At 63.7% G+C, this 14,968-nt stretch overlaps 2 protein-coding genes across 2 annotated transcripts; both read left to right on the top strand.

Annotated features, from left to right (window-relative positions):
• The first annotated feature begins 32 nt into the window (after positions 1 to 32).
• Positions 33 to 9,023, top strand: SPAG5 (sperm associated antigen 5). The gene is made up of 23 exons (XM_030962970.1): positions 33 to 347; positions 530 to 631; positions 2,717 to 2,925; positions 3,009 to 3,201; positions 3,691 to 3,783; positions 3,893 to 4,027; positions 4,318 to 4,437; positions 4,675 to 4,767; positions 4,915 to 5,049; positions 5,173 to 5,266; positions 5,350 to 5,443; positions 5,529 to 5,610; positions 6,025 to 6,158; positions 6,446 to 6,611; positions 6,766 to 6,958; positions 7,071 to 7,142; positions 7,283 to 7,406; positions 7,668 to 7,779; positions 7,981 to 8,061; positions 8,146 to 8,289; positions 8,433 to 8,507; positions 8,694 to 8,774; positions 8,856 to 9,023. The coding sequence occupies exons 1-23, from the start codon at positions 33 to 35 to the stop codon at positions 8,961 to 8,963; spliced, it is 2,955 nt and encodes a 984-aa protein (XP_030818830.1). The 3' UTR covers positions 8,964 to 9,023.
• Positions 9,024 to 10,919: 1,896 nt separating this feature from the next.
• On the top strand, positions 10,920 to 14,763 carry ALDOC (aldolase, fructose-bisphosphate C). The gene is made up of 9 exons (XM_030962882.1): positions 10,920 to 11,041; positions 11,964 to 12,086; positions 12,172 to 12,383; positions 12,476 to 12,530; positions 12,634 to 12,794; positions 13,287 to 13,370; positions 13,459 to 13,633; positions 13,714 to 13,913; positions 14,271 to 14,763. Exons 2-9 carry the CDS (start codon positions 11,975 to 11,977, stop codon positions 14,364 to 14,366), a joined length of 1,095 nt encoding a protein of 364 aa, XP_030818742.1. The 5' UTR covers positions 10,920 to 11,041; positions 11,964 to 11,974; the 3' UTR covers positions 14,367 to 14,763.
• The last annotated feature ends 205 nt before the right edge of the window (positions 14,764 to 14,968 follow it).

The following is a 14,968-nucleotide window of genomic DNA, read 5'->3' as shown; positions in this document are numbered from 1 at the left end:
TCCCTACCGGCAATGGGCGGGGCGGCAGGGGCATGGCCACGCCCATCCACCTGCCCATCACCGGCCGGGGCCCCGCCCCAACGGTCGCCCCGCGGGGTGACGCGCGCGGAGCGCAGCCAATCAGAGCCGCGCGTGGTTTTCAAACCGGCGGCGCGCGGGCGGCAGCGGGCCCGGACCGGGAACCGGGGCCGAGACCGAGACCAACCTCAAAACCACAACCCCGCGGCCCGGGCCGAGACCGAGACCAGCTCCAACCCGGCGGGGCCGAGGTTGACAGCTACCGCAGCCGTAGTCGAGGCCGATACCGGGAGCACTGCCGGGCCATGCGGCGCGCCAAGACCCCCGCCGTGAGTGCGGGCCGCAGCGGGGTTGGGTTTGGATGTTCCGGTGGGGCGGCGGGGCCAGCCCCGGGGAGAGTCCCGGAGGGGGCGGCGGGGCCGGTGCGGTGCAGCGCTCCCGGTATCTGTGTGTGTGTGGTGGGGGGAGCTGCCGGTGCTGCCGCCGGTGACCCCCCCCGGTTCCCCGCCAGGCGCAGCAGCGGCCCCGGCGCGCCCCGCTGCAGGAGCTGCAGCTGCAGTCGGGCGCTGACCGGACCAGCCTGACCCCCCTGCTCCGCCGGCTGCGGCTCAAGGTCAGTGTGCGGGGATAACGAACGGGGCGGACCGGGTAACGGGGAGGGCTGCGGTGTACCGGAACCGGGAATGTTGGGCGGGCTGATGGTGCTGGCGCAATGGGAGGACGAGTGTATTTCCTCCATGGGGGAAATGGGGACACTGGGACAAATAGGTGCGGGTGCAGGAGGAAAGGGCAGGGCTGCCCTGACCCCCCTTTCCCCCTAAAATATCCTGTAGGACTGTGCCACCCCAGTGTCCTGTGCCCGGGGCCCCCGCAGCAGCATCACCACGGTGCCTTGCACCCCAGAACCCCCGCGAAGTGCTACCGTGGGCCCCCCCAGCAGCACCACCCCAGTGCCTTGCACCCTGGATCCCCCCAGCAGCACCACTTCGGAGTCCACCCATGACCTCGGGACTCCCATCCTTAAGCCTGGTGCCTCTGAAGCTCCCAGCAATGCCACCCTTATTCCTGGTGCTTTGGAGACCTCCAGCAGCACCAGCCCAGAGGCCCCTGGCAGTCCTGTCCCAGTGTCCAGTACACCAGAGCTCCCTGACAACGCCGTGTCAGCACCTCTGTGCAGTCCAGTCCTGGGACCCAGTACCCTGGAGCCCTCCAGCAGCACCATTCCAGTCTCCCAGTGCAGCTCCATTCCGGTGCCCAGCACCCCCGAGCCCCCCAGCAGCACTGTACCAGCCTCTGTGTGCAGCTCCATCCCTGTTCCCAGCACCCCAGAGCCCCCCACCAGCACTGTACCAGCCTCTGTATGCAGGTCCATCCCGGTGCCTGGCACCCCAGAGCCCTCCAGCAGCACCATACCAGCCTCTGTGTGCAGTTCCATCCCAGTGCCCAGCACCCCAGAGCGCTCCAGCAGCACCATTCCAGTTCCCCTGTGCAGCTCCATCCTAGGATCCAGCACCACAGAGCGCTCCAGCAGCACTGTGCCAGTCTCCCAGTGCAGCTCCCTCCCTGTTCCCAGCACCCCAGAGTGCTCCAGCAGCACCATTCCAGTTCCCCTGTGCAGCTCCATCCTAGGATCCAGCACCCCAGAGTGCCCTGGCAACACCGTGCCAGTCTCCCCATGCAGCTCCATCCCTGTGGCCAGCATCTTGGAGTCCCCTGGCAGCACCATGTGCAGTCTTGTCCTGGGGCCCTGCACTGTGGAATCCCCTGGCAGCACCACCCCAGGGCTCCCCAACATTATGAGCTCAGTGTATTGCAACCCAAGCTCCCCAGACAGCTCTGCTCTACCCCCGTGCAGCTCTGGGTCCCCTGGCAATGCCAGCACAGCCTCCTGCACCCCAGGGCCCCCTGGCACCAGCTCCACTCCGCAGAAGACTCCCTTCCGCAGGTGGCGAGCAGCACCTCCAGACTTTTCCTGCAGCTCTGCAGCCTCTGAGCCCCCATCTGCAAATGGGAGTGCTGATCGTCTGCATTGCCAAGGCACCCCTGAGGGAGCCGAATTCCCCACCCCTGTCCCCCCAGAAGAGAGCCCACCTGGCCTCTCTCCCATTGAGGCAAGTGGGTTGGAGCCTGCTGGGTCAGAAGCCACTGTCACCCCTGGCACCTCACCTGAATCAACCCTGGGTGCTGTGTCCTGGATGTTACCACTGGTGTGGCTGGAGAAGACCCTCAACACCTCGTTCCTGGTGGAATCCCTGCGGCACAGCCTGCCCCTCCGCAAGCTACAGCAGGATGCCAGCAGCGGTGTCACCCCCGTGCCCACTGCAGTTGCCAGCACCAGCACAACCCCAGTGCCCACCATGGTCACTGGCACCAGCACAACCCCAGTGCCAGCTGTGGTCACTGGCACCAGCACAACCCCAGTGCCCACCATGGTCACTGGCACCAGCATAACCCCTGTGCCCACTGTGGTTACTGGCATCAGCACAACCCCAGTGCCCACCATGGTCACTGGCACCTGCATAACCCCAGTGCCCACCATGGTTGCTGGCATTGGCACAACCCCTGTGCCCACTGCAGTCGCTGGCACCAGCATAACCCCTGTGTCCACTGTGGTTGCTGGCATTGGCACGACCCCAGTGCCAACTGTGGTGGCTGGCACCAGCATGACCCCTGTGCCCACTGTGGTCGCTGGCACCAGCACAACACCAGTGCCCACCACAGCCATTGGAACCAGCATGACCCCAGTGCCCTCTATGGCCACGGGCACCAGCATGACCCCGTGCTCTCCATGGCCACTGGCACCTTCATGACCCCTCGGGACGTGTGGGAGAGGAGCATGAACACCTCCAGGGGAAGCCTCCCCTGTGCCAAGGACAGCGCTGCGGAAACAGACTCCCTGCTCTGGCAGTAAGTATGAGGACATGCCCCCCTGGATGGGGCTGTGGCACCTGTGGGTGCTGTCCTTGCCTTAAGCTTCTCTCTGTCCCCAGCTGTCCCCGGGAGCAGCTGAAGACCCTGCCACGGGCAGAGCTGGAGGGGAGGCTGGAGAGCACCCTCATCATCATCGAGGCCCTCTCGCTGCAGCTGCGTGACTGGCAGGAGAGCCAGCGGCCACGGTCTGGCGTGGGGCCGGCCAGACAGAGGGACGTGCTCACACAGACAGACACCACCCACCCCGAAGAGGTAAGAGTCCTCTCCAAGGTGATGCCACCTTGTCCCCTGCAGCCTCGGTGCCGTGACAGTGTCCTTGTGCTGCTGGCAAGCAGTGACCCCGTCTGGGTTGGTGGAGTGGAAGTAAAGCGCGGCTGCTGCATCACGCGCCCGGTGCTGCATTATCACGCCTGGATCAACCCGCTGAGTCTGCTGGATTTGAACCCTCATGGGGGAAACATCCCTGGTGCACGTGGCAGGAGGAGGGGAGGTGTCATGGCTGGCCAGCTCTTGCTGGCCCCAGGGTGGAGCGGGGCTGGTGTGAAGTGCCCTCTGCTCTGGAGGATGCTCTTGGGAAGAGGAGATCTACTGGTAGCTCTGCCTTGTGCTGCGGAGGAAAGCAGAGGCTGTGCGGTGGCAGTGGGGAGTGGAGTGGGATCTGCAGCTGGAGCTGGGTGCCTGGTGGCTGTCACTGGCCATGAGTGTGCCAGATCTCAGCCACTGTCCTTGTCCCTTCCCCAGAGCACCTGGAGCAGCCAGAGCCTCCTGTTCCGGGGCCTCGCAGATGCCGCTTTTCGGAGCTTGCAGGATGAGCAGGGAGCCCTTGAGCAGGAGGTGAGCTCCCACACATCCCTCTGCTTCCCCTTTCCCCTGGGTTCTGGGAGACCTGTTGGCACTCACAGCAGCTGTACCTGGTGCCTCACGGTGCTGTCACCTCCCACAGCGGGAGCAGGAGAGGACCCTGGTGTCCCAGTGCCAGGCTGTGCCTGAGAGTGCTCCCAGCAAGGTGCAGAGCTGCCTGGAAGAGCGGGATGCCATCAGGCAGCGAGTGGATGAAGCCCTACGAGCCAAGGATCAGGTAAGGGGGCAGCTGTTGTGGGGTCGAGGCAGTCTCAGCTGTCCTCATGCCTTTGGTGGGGCATCCTGCATCTCCACCCATTTCTGGGGATGAGAATCTCCCTGGCATCCCAGAGGAAGAAAATCCCAATGTGGAAGACAAGAAGTGCTGTGTGATGGAGCTCTCTGGATGTATTTTTGGCACGGGCTGTGCCCCCCTGGGAGCAGGAGTCCTGGACTGGTGCAGGGATGGCTCCTGGGAGTTTCCCCTTGTGTGACAGCATGGCTGGAGCAGGATCCTCTCCTCTGCAGGGATATCTCTTCCTGGAGGCTTTCTGTGCCCACGCCAGTGCCCAGATCAATGCCCGTGACCAGAGCCTGGCCTCCCAGCAAGAGCTGAGCACACTGCTGGCCCAAGCCATCAACCTGCAGGTACTGAGGGTGGTGCTACCCCAGCTACCCACGCTGGATCGGGGCTGGTAGGGCATTGCCACGTCCTGAGCTTGGGTGATGCTCTGTGATGGGCTTGGGGGCACCAGAGGTTTTCTGGTGCTGCTGCTGGGAAGCTGCTGCAGATTTGGCCTCAGGGCTGGTACTTGTCTTCCTTCATGGCCATTAAATGTGGCTTTTCTACCACAGCAGTGCTGACTCATTCCTCCTACCCTACAGGCATCCCTGTCTGCTGAGGCACAGTCTTTCCGAGAATTCTTAGATGTCACCTTTGAAAATCTGGAGAATGAAAGGAGGGCCCTGGATGAGGAGGTGAGGGGTGTCCTGTGGGTGCTCAGCCCCTCACTGCCCTGCCAGTGCTCTGTGCCCCGGGTGCCATGACCTGTCCCTGGTCACACAGCAGGACAGTGCCATGGCAGTGCCATGCTGAGCTCTGCCTGGTGCTGTCTCCCTTCCCAGCGGGAGCAGATGAGGGCCCTGGTGTCCCAGTCCCATGCCCTGTTGGAGCGTGTGCCTGGCAAGCTGCAGAGCTGCTTGGAGGAGCTGGCTGCCACACGGGAACAAGCAAAGGAAGCTCTTCAAGCCAAGGAGGAGGTACAGGGGTGCCTCCTCTCAGTGCTTTGAGGTGTCTGAGGCACGGAGTGACTTGGGGCACGCCTTGGTGTGAGAACACCCCATGGGGAAGAGCACCCCAGAACAAGAACTGTGTCTCCACAGGCATCCTGCCAGCTGGAGAAGACCATGGTGACCCTGCAGGACACAGAGGCTCAGCTGGAGCAGCTGACAGTGGCCAACTCACGCCTGGGCAAAGGTAGGGGTGGGGGATGCTGGGGCTGGAGCTGCCCCATCCCCACTGCCCCTGTCCCCCCTGGCTGACAGCTCTGTCCCTCGCAGACCTGAGCTCCGTGATGATAAATCTGGCCAGCATGGAGCAGGAGCGGGATGCACTGCAGCAGGAGAACGAGAAGCAGTGGGAGGAGATGGCCCAGTGGGTTTGAGCCCTGATGTCCTGAGCCTATCCCACCTCTGGCCCCCAAAATACAGCACCCCCTGATCCTATCCCATCCCCTCAGGCTGGCTCAGGAGAGGAACTCCCTGCAGCAGGAGTGCCAGGAGCTGTGCCAGGAGCTGGGGGAGGCCACCGAGTGCCGGGAGGTAGGAGCTGCCTGACCTTGTCAGGCGCTGCCGGCCCCCATCACGGCCTCTCCTCTCTGGGAAGGCTGGCAGATGGCCAGGAGCGGGATTAGCCCTCCTACGGAGGGGGATGAGCTGGTGAGGGCGGTTGACATCCCGCACGTAGCGCAGCTTTTCATCCTGCCCGGCAGGGATTCCCAGGGAGGGGGCTGGGCAGCTCTTGGAGATAAGTTTCCCCTGCAGGCATGGAGCTGTCCCCCAGCCTGTGCTATGTCCCCAGTAAACTGGTTTGTAGGGTTTGGGCTGCTGGGATAAAGCTGCCCCTGATTAGAAACAGCGCCCTGAGGCATGGGAGGGTCTGTGCTGGGGGTCCCAATGAGCCCCCTCGGGTCTCTGCTTGGCTGCTCACGGCTGTGTCCCCCCACCCCCTTACAGTTCCTGGATCAGGAGAACCAAATGTGCCGCACGCAGCTGCTGGAGGTGGAGGGCAGGCTGAACTCCACGCTAGCCACGCTGCAGGAGCGTGTCCTGCAGCACAAGGAGCTGATGGAGTCCCACCAACGCCTGCGGTACTGCCCCCCTCACCAGCTCCACTCAAACCCCTCTATTTTTGGGAAATCAAGCCCTTCCTGGGGTGTCAGAGGGGACATTTTGGCCGCTGCTGCTCCAGCCAAGTGTGGTGGTCCAGGTGGGTGGGAGAGGCTGTGAGGAAGGCTAGCAGATCCCATCTTGAGGGAAGCTGCCTAAATCTGTGGGATTTGCACCATTGCTGGTTCATGGTCAGAGGCAGGCCTGTCCCCATCCCACACTGAAGAAGGGAAATGCTGCTCCTGCTGAGGCTGATGCCATCCCACAGGGAAGAGCAGGCTGCCCTCAGCAAGGAGCTGGACAGCACCAAGGCCGAGCTCCTCAGCTTGCAGACAAAGAGGAACAAAGTTTCTTGGTGCTCCACGGACATTATGGAGAGCAAGATGCGGTTGCAGGAGCTCGCTGACTGCCTCAAGGCTGCTCTGGAAGAGCAGGTAGGGAGCCCTGTGCTGGGGACCAGCACAACAGGATGGCCTGGTGGCGGGGATCACACATTGGTGGCTCTCCATGGCATGGCTTTGAGACCCTGTGTTTGCTGGGACAGTCACAAGCTGCACTCTGGTGCTGTACTCTCCTTCCCCTCTGAAGGATGATGATGATGATGCTCCATTGAGAAGCAAAGCCTGGACCCCAGGCCCCCGGACCCCGGGCTGGCAGACCCCACGCCGCGCCTGGACCCCGGCATTCCGCACCCCAGCCTTCCACACCCCAGCGTGCCACACCCCGCACCACGCCGGCAGCTCCTTCGTGGGCAGTGTCCTGAAAGCTGTGGCAGGGAAAGGTGGGCTGGCACCCCCTCTCTGGGTTTTGGGGAGTCCTAGGATGGAGATTGCTCCCTCTCATGCTGGGGGATGTGCAGGGCTGGGCACAGCTGCTGTCCTCTCCTCTCGCAGATGCCAATGAAACCAGCAGAAGTGGGAGTACAGTTGCCAAGGACAAAGTTGCATCTGTGTCAAAGGCAATAGGTATTGGGGCTGTCACCCTGTCTGGGACCCTGCTCTGAAGCTGCAGGGCTGCTGTGCAGAGGGATGAGCAGGCACGCCTTTGTGTGCCCTGGGGTTGATGTTCCCTCTGTGTTGCTCACAAGGCTCTTTCCTGCCTGCAGATCCTGAGGACACTCTGCTGGACAGCGTGAAGGAACTGAGAGCTGTGGTCTCCAGCCTTGCCATGCTGAGCTCCCGCATCCAGGAACTGGAGCAGAGCGAGTTCAGGGCACTGCAGACAGAGATGTGAGTTCAGAGTGGGCTCGTGTCAAGGGTTGAGCAGGGGCATCACTGTCCTGGGCATGGCCTTTCCTGCAGGCAGCCTGCCTGGGTTTGCCTCTTCCCAGACCTGGATTAGACTTCTGTCATGGCTTGATGGGCTTTTTCCAGCTGGCTGGGCTGGACCAGGTGTCTTCTCTCACCATGGGCCCAGGGACATGCCCAGGAGGGGTTTGGTACCTGGTGCTGTGCTTGGCTGACCCACTCACCACCACTGTCCTCTCCCAGCTCTGACCTGCAGCTCCGCCTGGAGACAGTGACAGCTGAGAGCCAGGAGAAGGTGGATGCCCAGGCTGCCACCATTGCCAAGCTGAACAAGGCACTGAGGACCAAGCTTGAGGTAAGTCAGAAGTGGGCCAGCGCTCACCCCAGGGCAGAGCCGAACTGGGACGGGCGCTGATCTAGGACATGGAGAAATCTGGTGACGCCCCATGGGTGCTCCTGGCTTGTCTGACCTCCTCCAACACGAGAAAACCCGTTCTGGGTGCTGGGGGTGGCCAGGGCTGGGCACTGCCTGACCCTGCTTCTTCCTCCCTGTCAGAATGAGAAGGAGCTGCAGGACGTGGTGAAACAGCAGGAAGAGAAGATGTTGCAACTCATCGACAAGAGTGGGGAAGTCATGGTGTGTGAGGGGGGCATGGGTGGGCAGCACCCTGGGGGGCTGCCGGGCACAGGACCCCTCCCAGCATCCCTTGTTCCCCTGTAGAGGCTGAAGGCAGAAGTGTCCGAGCTGAAGCGCTTGCTCCAGCGTGCAGAGACAGAGGCCAAGGTGCTGTGGGAGGAGATGAGGGGCAAGGAGCACCAGGTGGACACTGCCTACGTCCAGGAGCGTGTCATGCTGAGGCGGGAGGTGAGACTGGGGGGGGCTGCAGGGCTCCTCATGTCACCCCACCATGGACAAGGAGACCTCTGCAGACCTTGCTCCTCCCGCCCTGTCCCCCACTTCAGAGCTTTCCCCCACAGGGATCTCAGCAGGGCTTGCTCCTTTTGCAGGTGGATAAACTGCGGCTGCTGCTCGTGGAAAAAGAGGATGAGAACATACGGCTCACTGACAAGTACCTGGAGCAGGTATGGCGAGCTTCAAAGGGCTGTTCTGGCTCCAGTCATAGAATCAGAATGGTTTGGGTTGGAAGGGACTATAAAGGTCACCTAGTTCCAACCCTCCTGACCTGGGCAGTGGTCCCCTCTCCCTTCTGGGCTGGTCCCTGCCCAAGTTTGGAGCAGAGTCCTGACGGACATCTCCCACCACCACAGGTCCGAGGGCTGGAGATGAAGTTCCATCATACTCAGAAAGTGCTGAGAACCCACGAGGAGATGCAGGAGAAGATAAAAGAGGTGAGATTTACAGTTTATTTCTTACCCTTGCTGTGACTACAACACCACCAGCCCAAACACTGTTGCTGCTGCTGTTCCCAGGTCCTGTCGGCTCTCCCTGAGGTGACTCTGGGTTGCCAGGAGCTCCAGAGCCTGCTGCGCTACCTGGGCCTGAAGCCAGCCAGCAAGGAAGCTGCTGAGCCGCTATAGCCTGTAGCCCGAAACCTTTCCTGTTGTTAATGTTGTAATTATTTATTGAATAAAGTTGTGTTGGCTTTTACCCTGCCTGCTGTGTGCATTCAGGAAGCTCCTGGTGCTGTGGGTGGGGACAACTTGTCCAGCCTGTGCCGGTTGTTCCTGTTCTGTCACGGGGCCGTGGCACAGCTCCCTGCCACCCCAGGGCCTCTCCTTGTTGGCGGGGAACACGTCCCCCCCTCTCTGCCAGTGTTTGCTCTCAATAAGGGACCGCGTTCCCCAGGCTCCCACCCTGCGGCCCCGGCAGCAGCCAGAGTGCCCGGGCTGAGCCAGCTTCCCTCCCCTGCTCCCTGCTCCTCCTCCTGCCCTAGATTCCCTCCCTGCCCTGCTCTGCAGGGGCTTGTCTGGACCCTGCACCCCATCATAGGGCTGCGGGCACGAGCCTGTTGTGTGGAACTTGTTCCAGAGGTTGGATTCCTCTCCTTATCGCAGGGATGGTTCCAGAGGTTGGATCCTGCACCCTCATCACGGGGCTGTGGGCACACGCCTGTTGCACGAGGATGTTTCCCCCTCCCAGCCTGGCTCCAGCACGCAGCATCCCATGGCTCAGCAAGTGCTGGGAGCTCTGCCAGCTCCTGCTCCCAACCCCCCTTGGTCGCTGATGCTGCACGGAGTAGGGGGGGGCTCCCTTAGGGGCTCCCCAGCTCCCAGCACAGCTCCAACCTCACCTCCCTTCTTCCCTGCGGGGGCAGCTCCTGCGGGATCCCCCTCCCGGTGTTCCTGACCCCAAGGATGCTCCCCACCGCCATGGGGACCACGCGGCACCCTCCCTCCCCTGTGATGGCCCAAAATAGCAGCGCTCCAACAAGTGATCTGGTTTTTAATGGCCTCTTTCTCCTGCCCAAGGGGGACGGAAATCACCTTCCCCTGCCCTCTGCCACAGCCATGCCGCTCTGTGTGGGGCGGGTGCCGTGACACGTGGGGCGCTGGCACCGATTTATCTACCCGGGAAATGTTTGGGGCTGTGCCTGCATGTCCTGGGTGCGTGGGTGGCTCGTGGGGAAGGAGTGCCCTCTGCTCCCTGGCCCTGCCTTCCTCCCTGCCCTGTGACCCCGCGGGGTCGGGTACAGCCTCCGAGGTGCAAGGCCGGCAGTGGGGGGCCCCGGCTGTGGGATGCAGGGAGATGTGCTCCCTTCCCTGGATTAGGGCCACACAGGGCGGCTGAGCCTCCTTTTACGGCGGGATTCAGCACAGCGGGGCCCTGACAGCTGTCCCCGTGGGGCGAGTGGGGACACTGGTATTGTCCCTGTGCCGGCTCAGGGTGGTTTTTTAGGGGCTTGGTCTCCTGTGAGTGTCCCCACCCTGTCCTGGAGGGTCTGGGGCTCAGTGCTGTGGTTCCTGGGCACAGAGGTGGCCTAGATGGGATATCCTGCACAGTAACAGTGACCCCAGCCTGGGGGCGGCACAAGGGGGTCCCTGGTCCAGAGGTGATGAAGGAAAGTCTGTTTTTAGATAATAGTGGAAATAGGGGGCACAGCCTGGGGGTGGCACGGAGGGGTCGCTGTCCTTACTTGGCAGTAGCAATAGGGGGGCACAGCAGGGTCCCCATCAGCAGCAGGGGGTGGCAGAGGTCCCTGCCCATAACCAAGCTGGGGTGGTGGGACAGAGGGGTCTCCAGCAGCAACTGGAGATGGCACAGTGGAGTGCCTGGGTGGCATGAGGGGGCCTTCCTATGACAAGGGGTGACTCAGCTGTGTCCCTGTGCGGTGGCAGGGGGAGAACAGAGGGGTCCCCATCACCAGCAAGGCGTTGCAAAGGGGTGACACAGTGGGGTCCCCAGCCTGGGATTGTCACCTTAGGGTCGCCAGCAGCCTGGGAGTTGTCTCCGGCGGGGGGCACGACCCCGGTGGGAGGGGGGGCCGAAGCCGGCGGGGGGAGCGGGCGGTGGCGGGGGCGGGCCGGGGCGGGGCATGGGGCCGGTCCTGCCCGGTGCCGCCCCGCCGGTCACGTAGCTCTGCGGCACCGCAGCCACATTTACGGCGGGGCGAGAGCGCGCAGCCCGCAGTCCGTACTCGTCGCCACCGCCCGACACGGTACGGGGGAGCCTGGGGTCGGGGAGAGCCGGAGGGCCGGGGGGAGCTGCTCGGGGAACAGCCGGGGGGTCCCGGCGGCGGGAGGCGGCAGCCCCGCCGAGCCTCCCGGGTGATTCCGCGCGGCATCCCGGGGGTCGGTCCGCGCTGGGGGGCTCCAGGGCAGAGAGACCCCCGGGCATGGGGGTATTGGTGGTTTGGGGGGATCGAGGATACTCCTCCTGCGCTGGTGGAGCTCGACTTCCTACGGTGCTGGCCGGGGGATCGAGCGCCCCGGCTCCTGGGGGCATCACCGGCCCCACGACGGCGCCAGCCCTGGGCTATCGCCATCCTTGGAGTACCCCAAACTTTGGGTACCTCCATCCCTGGGTTGTGCCGCCCTGGGTCGGCTCCGTCCCCATTCCCGGGCTATTTCCGTCCCCCGGTATCCCCATGCCCGTGTTATCGTCATCGCCCGCGTAACCTCCCCGCGGTTATTCCCGACTATGGAGTATCTCCGTCTCCGGGGTACCCCAAAGTCCGGCTAACTCCAGACTCAGGTAGAGCCTCCATGGGGTTTCTCTTTCCCCTTTTCCCGGAGTATTTCCGCCCCCCCGGCACCCCCATCCTCGGGTGGTTTCCGTTCCTCGCGGGGTATTCCCATCCCCAGGGTACCCCCATCCCGGTCCCCTCGTGTCCTGCGTGGGTCCCCGCGGAGCTGCGCTCCCTCAAGATGGCTGGGCTGGGGGCGGGCTGGCAGGCAGCAAAATGGCTGGGAGCTGCCCGGCATCCTCCACGATCCCTGCCACGAGGCTTACACAACGTGCCCTGGCCGGTGGGGTCGGGCTGGCAGCCCCGTGAGGGTCCCGGCTCCCCGGGGAAGGGGCTGTGTGTGGTTTCGGGTGTCGCCGCGCTGGTGCGTGACTCAGTCCCCGTCCGCTCGCAGCCACCGCCACCATGACGCACCAACACCCCGCGCTGACGGCCGAGCAGAAGAAGGAGCTGTCGGACATCGCGCAGCGTATCGTGGCCCCGGGGAAGGGCATCCTGGCAGCTGATGAGTCCGTAGGTCAGTTTGGGGGGGGGGAAATCTGCCCCGCCACCCCTTTTCCCCTTGCCGGATGGAGGCTGACGAGGGTGCTGGGTGCCTGCAGGGAGCATGGCCAAGCGCCTCAACCAGATTGGGGTGGAAAACACGGAGGAGAATCGCCGGCTGTACCGCCAGATCCTCTTCAGCGCCGACAGCCGGGTGAAGAAATGCATCGGGGGCGTCATCTTCTTCCACGAGACCATGTACCAGAAGGCTGATGATGGCACCCCCTTCGTCCAGATGATCAAGGACAAGGGCATCGTTGTGGGCATCAAGGTGTGGGGGGGTGTCTTGGTGTGTTTGTGGGGTGCTCAGGGTGCTTGTGGGGTGCTGCTGAGGCTCAGTGCCACCTTCCTCTCATTCCACAGGTGGACAAGGGTGTTGTGCCTCTGGCTGGGACTGATGGCGAGACCACCACACAGGGTAGGTGTTGCAGGGGCTGTGGGGTGTGGAGCCAGGGGGTTTGGGGCTGGAGGGTTTGGGGCCATGGGGTTTGTGGCTGTGGGGCTGATGTGCTGCCCCCCAGGTCTGGATGGGCTGTGGGAGCGCTGTGCCCAGTACAAGAAGGACGGGGCAGACTTTGCCAAGTGGCGCTGCGTGCTGAAGATCAGCGAGCACACTCCCTCTGCTCTGGCCATCATGGAGAACGCCAACGTCCTGGCCCGCTATGCCAGCATCTGCCAGCAGGTACGTGCCTGCTGCCATCCCCCCACAGGGTGGGCAGTGATGGGCAGGATGGTATTGACTTGTGTGGGCAGGTATTGCCCCACGGGGGTGGGCACACATCTGTGAGGCTCAGCACTGTGCCTGTGCAGTGCTGGTGATCCCTGGGGATCATCCGCAGCGGCTGCACATAACCCCTGTTGGGTAACACCTCACGTGGGTGGACATGGGGCATTGCCCCGTGGCACGGGCATCACCCAGAGGGTCAGGTGTCAATCCATGGGGCCAGGCGTTGCTAGGTGCACCTCACAAACCTGGACATTACCCCATAGGGCCCAGAACTGACCCTCCATGCTTGGGCATCCCCCATGGGGCTGGGCATCACCGCCAAGGCAGGCCTTGAGCCTCGAGGCTGAGCATTGCTCTGCAGGCCTGAGCATTGTCCGACATACCCATGGGGCTGAGGGGTGCCCAGGGACACCACTGTGATGGCATCTGCTGTTGTGCTGTTTGCAGAACGGCATCGTGCCCATCGTGGAGCCGGAGATCCTGCCTGATGGTGACCACGATCTCAAGCGGTGCCAGTATGTGACGGAGAAGGTGAGTGGTGGGGTGGCAGCAGGGCGGGCACCGTGCTGTGCCATGCCATGCCATGCCAGGGAGACTCCACGCTGCCTGTCCTCCCCAGGTGCTGGCAGCTGTCTACAAGGCACTGAGCGACCACCACATCTACCTGGAGGGGACCCTGCTGAAGCCCAACATGGTGACCCCTGGGCACTCCTGCCCCACCAAGTACAGCCCAGAGGAGATCGCCATGGCCACTGTCACCGCTCTGCGCCGCACCGTGCCCCCAGCCGTGCCAGGTACCAGCCCCAGCATGTGGCAGACACCAGGAGAGCGATCCCCTGTGTCCCTTCGGGTGCCATAACCCTGCTCTCCACAGGCGTCACCTTCCTGTCTGGAGGTCAGAGTGAGGAGGAGGCTTCCATCAACCTCAATGCCATCAACACGTGCCCGCTGGTGCGGCCATGGGCCCTCACCTTCTCCTACGGGCGGGCGCTGCAGGCGTCGGCGCTCAGCGCCTGGCGCGGGCAGAAGGACAACGCTGAAGCTGCCACCGAGGAGTTTGTCAAGCGTGCAGAGGTGATGGGGGTGGCCCTCCTGGGAGGGGAGTGCCAAGGGCTGGGGAGGTGGGGACACTGTGTGCCCATGGGAGGAGGGGTGGCTGAGGATTATGTCACACAGGCTGAGAGAAAACGCCAAGGGCTGTGCCCCATAGGATGCCAAGGACCCCATGGAAGGGACACAGTACTTTCTCTGTGGGGGGACATTGAGAGCGCTGTTCCCATAGGGGAATGATAGGTGCCAATGGCCACATCCCTGGGCTCTGCTCCCCAGCTGTCCCCATGGGCTTGGAGACCCCGAAGGCTGTGTCCCCAGTGTCTTGGGAACCTTGAGTGACATCCCAAGCATGACCACTGACCTTTCCTTCCCCCGCAGGTGAACGGGCTGGCAGCGCTGGGCAAGTACGAGGGCAGCGGGGACAACTCGGGGGCCGCCGGGCAGTCCCTCTACGTGGCCAACCACGCGTACTGAGCCCCGGCCGGGCACCCCACCGGCCCCGGCCCCCGCCCCGGCCCCTCCCCGCCACCGCTCACACCCCGCTTCCACCCCAGCCGCCCAGGGGAGCCGCCACGCGGGGAGGGGAAGGGGAGAGCGCCCCGCGGGATGTCCGCAGATGGAATGGGGGGTCCGGCTCAGCCGGGCTCTGGGGGGAGCCACCCGGGTGCCCCTTTGGCCGGGGGCTCCGGCCGGGCCGTGAGGGGAGGAGGGCAGGCCGCGTGGGGGGCAGGAGGGGAGGCCTGGGGGTGCCCCTGCCCTGCCGTAGCTTTGCAGTCCTGGTCGCTGCCGCCCTTGGGGCGCCTGTGTTGTGTTCGCCGTGTGCACCCCGTGTACCAAATAGCCTAACAACGAATAAATGGTAGAGACAGCGCTGTGCCGCCTCTTTCCTCGCACCCGGGAGCTCTTGTCCCCCCTTCTCTCTCCGTCCCATCCCTGCCGCTCCGGGCATCACCGGCAGCGTGTTGTGCTCACTTACGCAATGAGCTGTGCTGGGTCTCAGCCCGCCCGCACACATCGTGAGGCTCCGTGAGCTTGGCAGGGGGTGGGCGGGCTCCGCCTAAGGGCGATGGGGCGGG

This window comes from Camarhynchus parvulus, chromosome 19, assembly GCF_901933205.1.
Source record: "Camarhynchus parvulus chromosome 19, STF_HiC, whole genome shotgun sequence".
NCBI lineage: Eukaryota > Metazoa > Chordata > Aves > Passeriformes > Thraupidae > Camarhynchus > Camarhynchus parvulus.
This window is presented reverse-complemented; position numbering and strand designations above follow the sequence as displayed.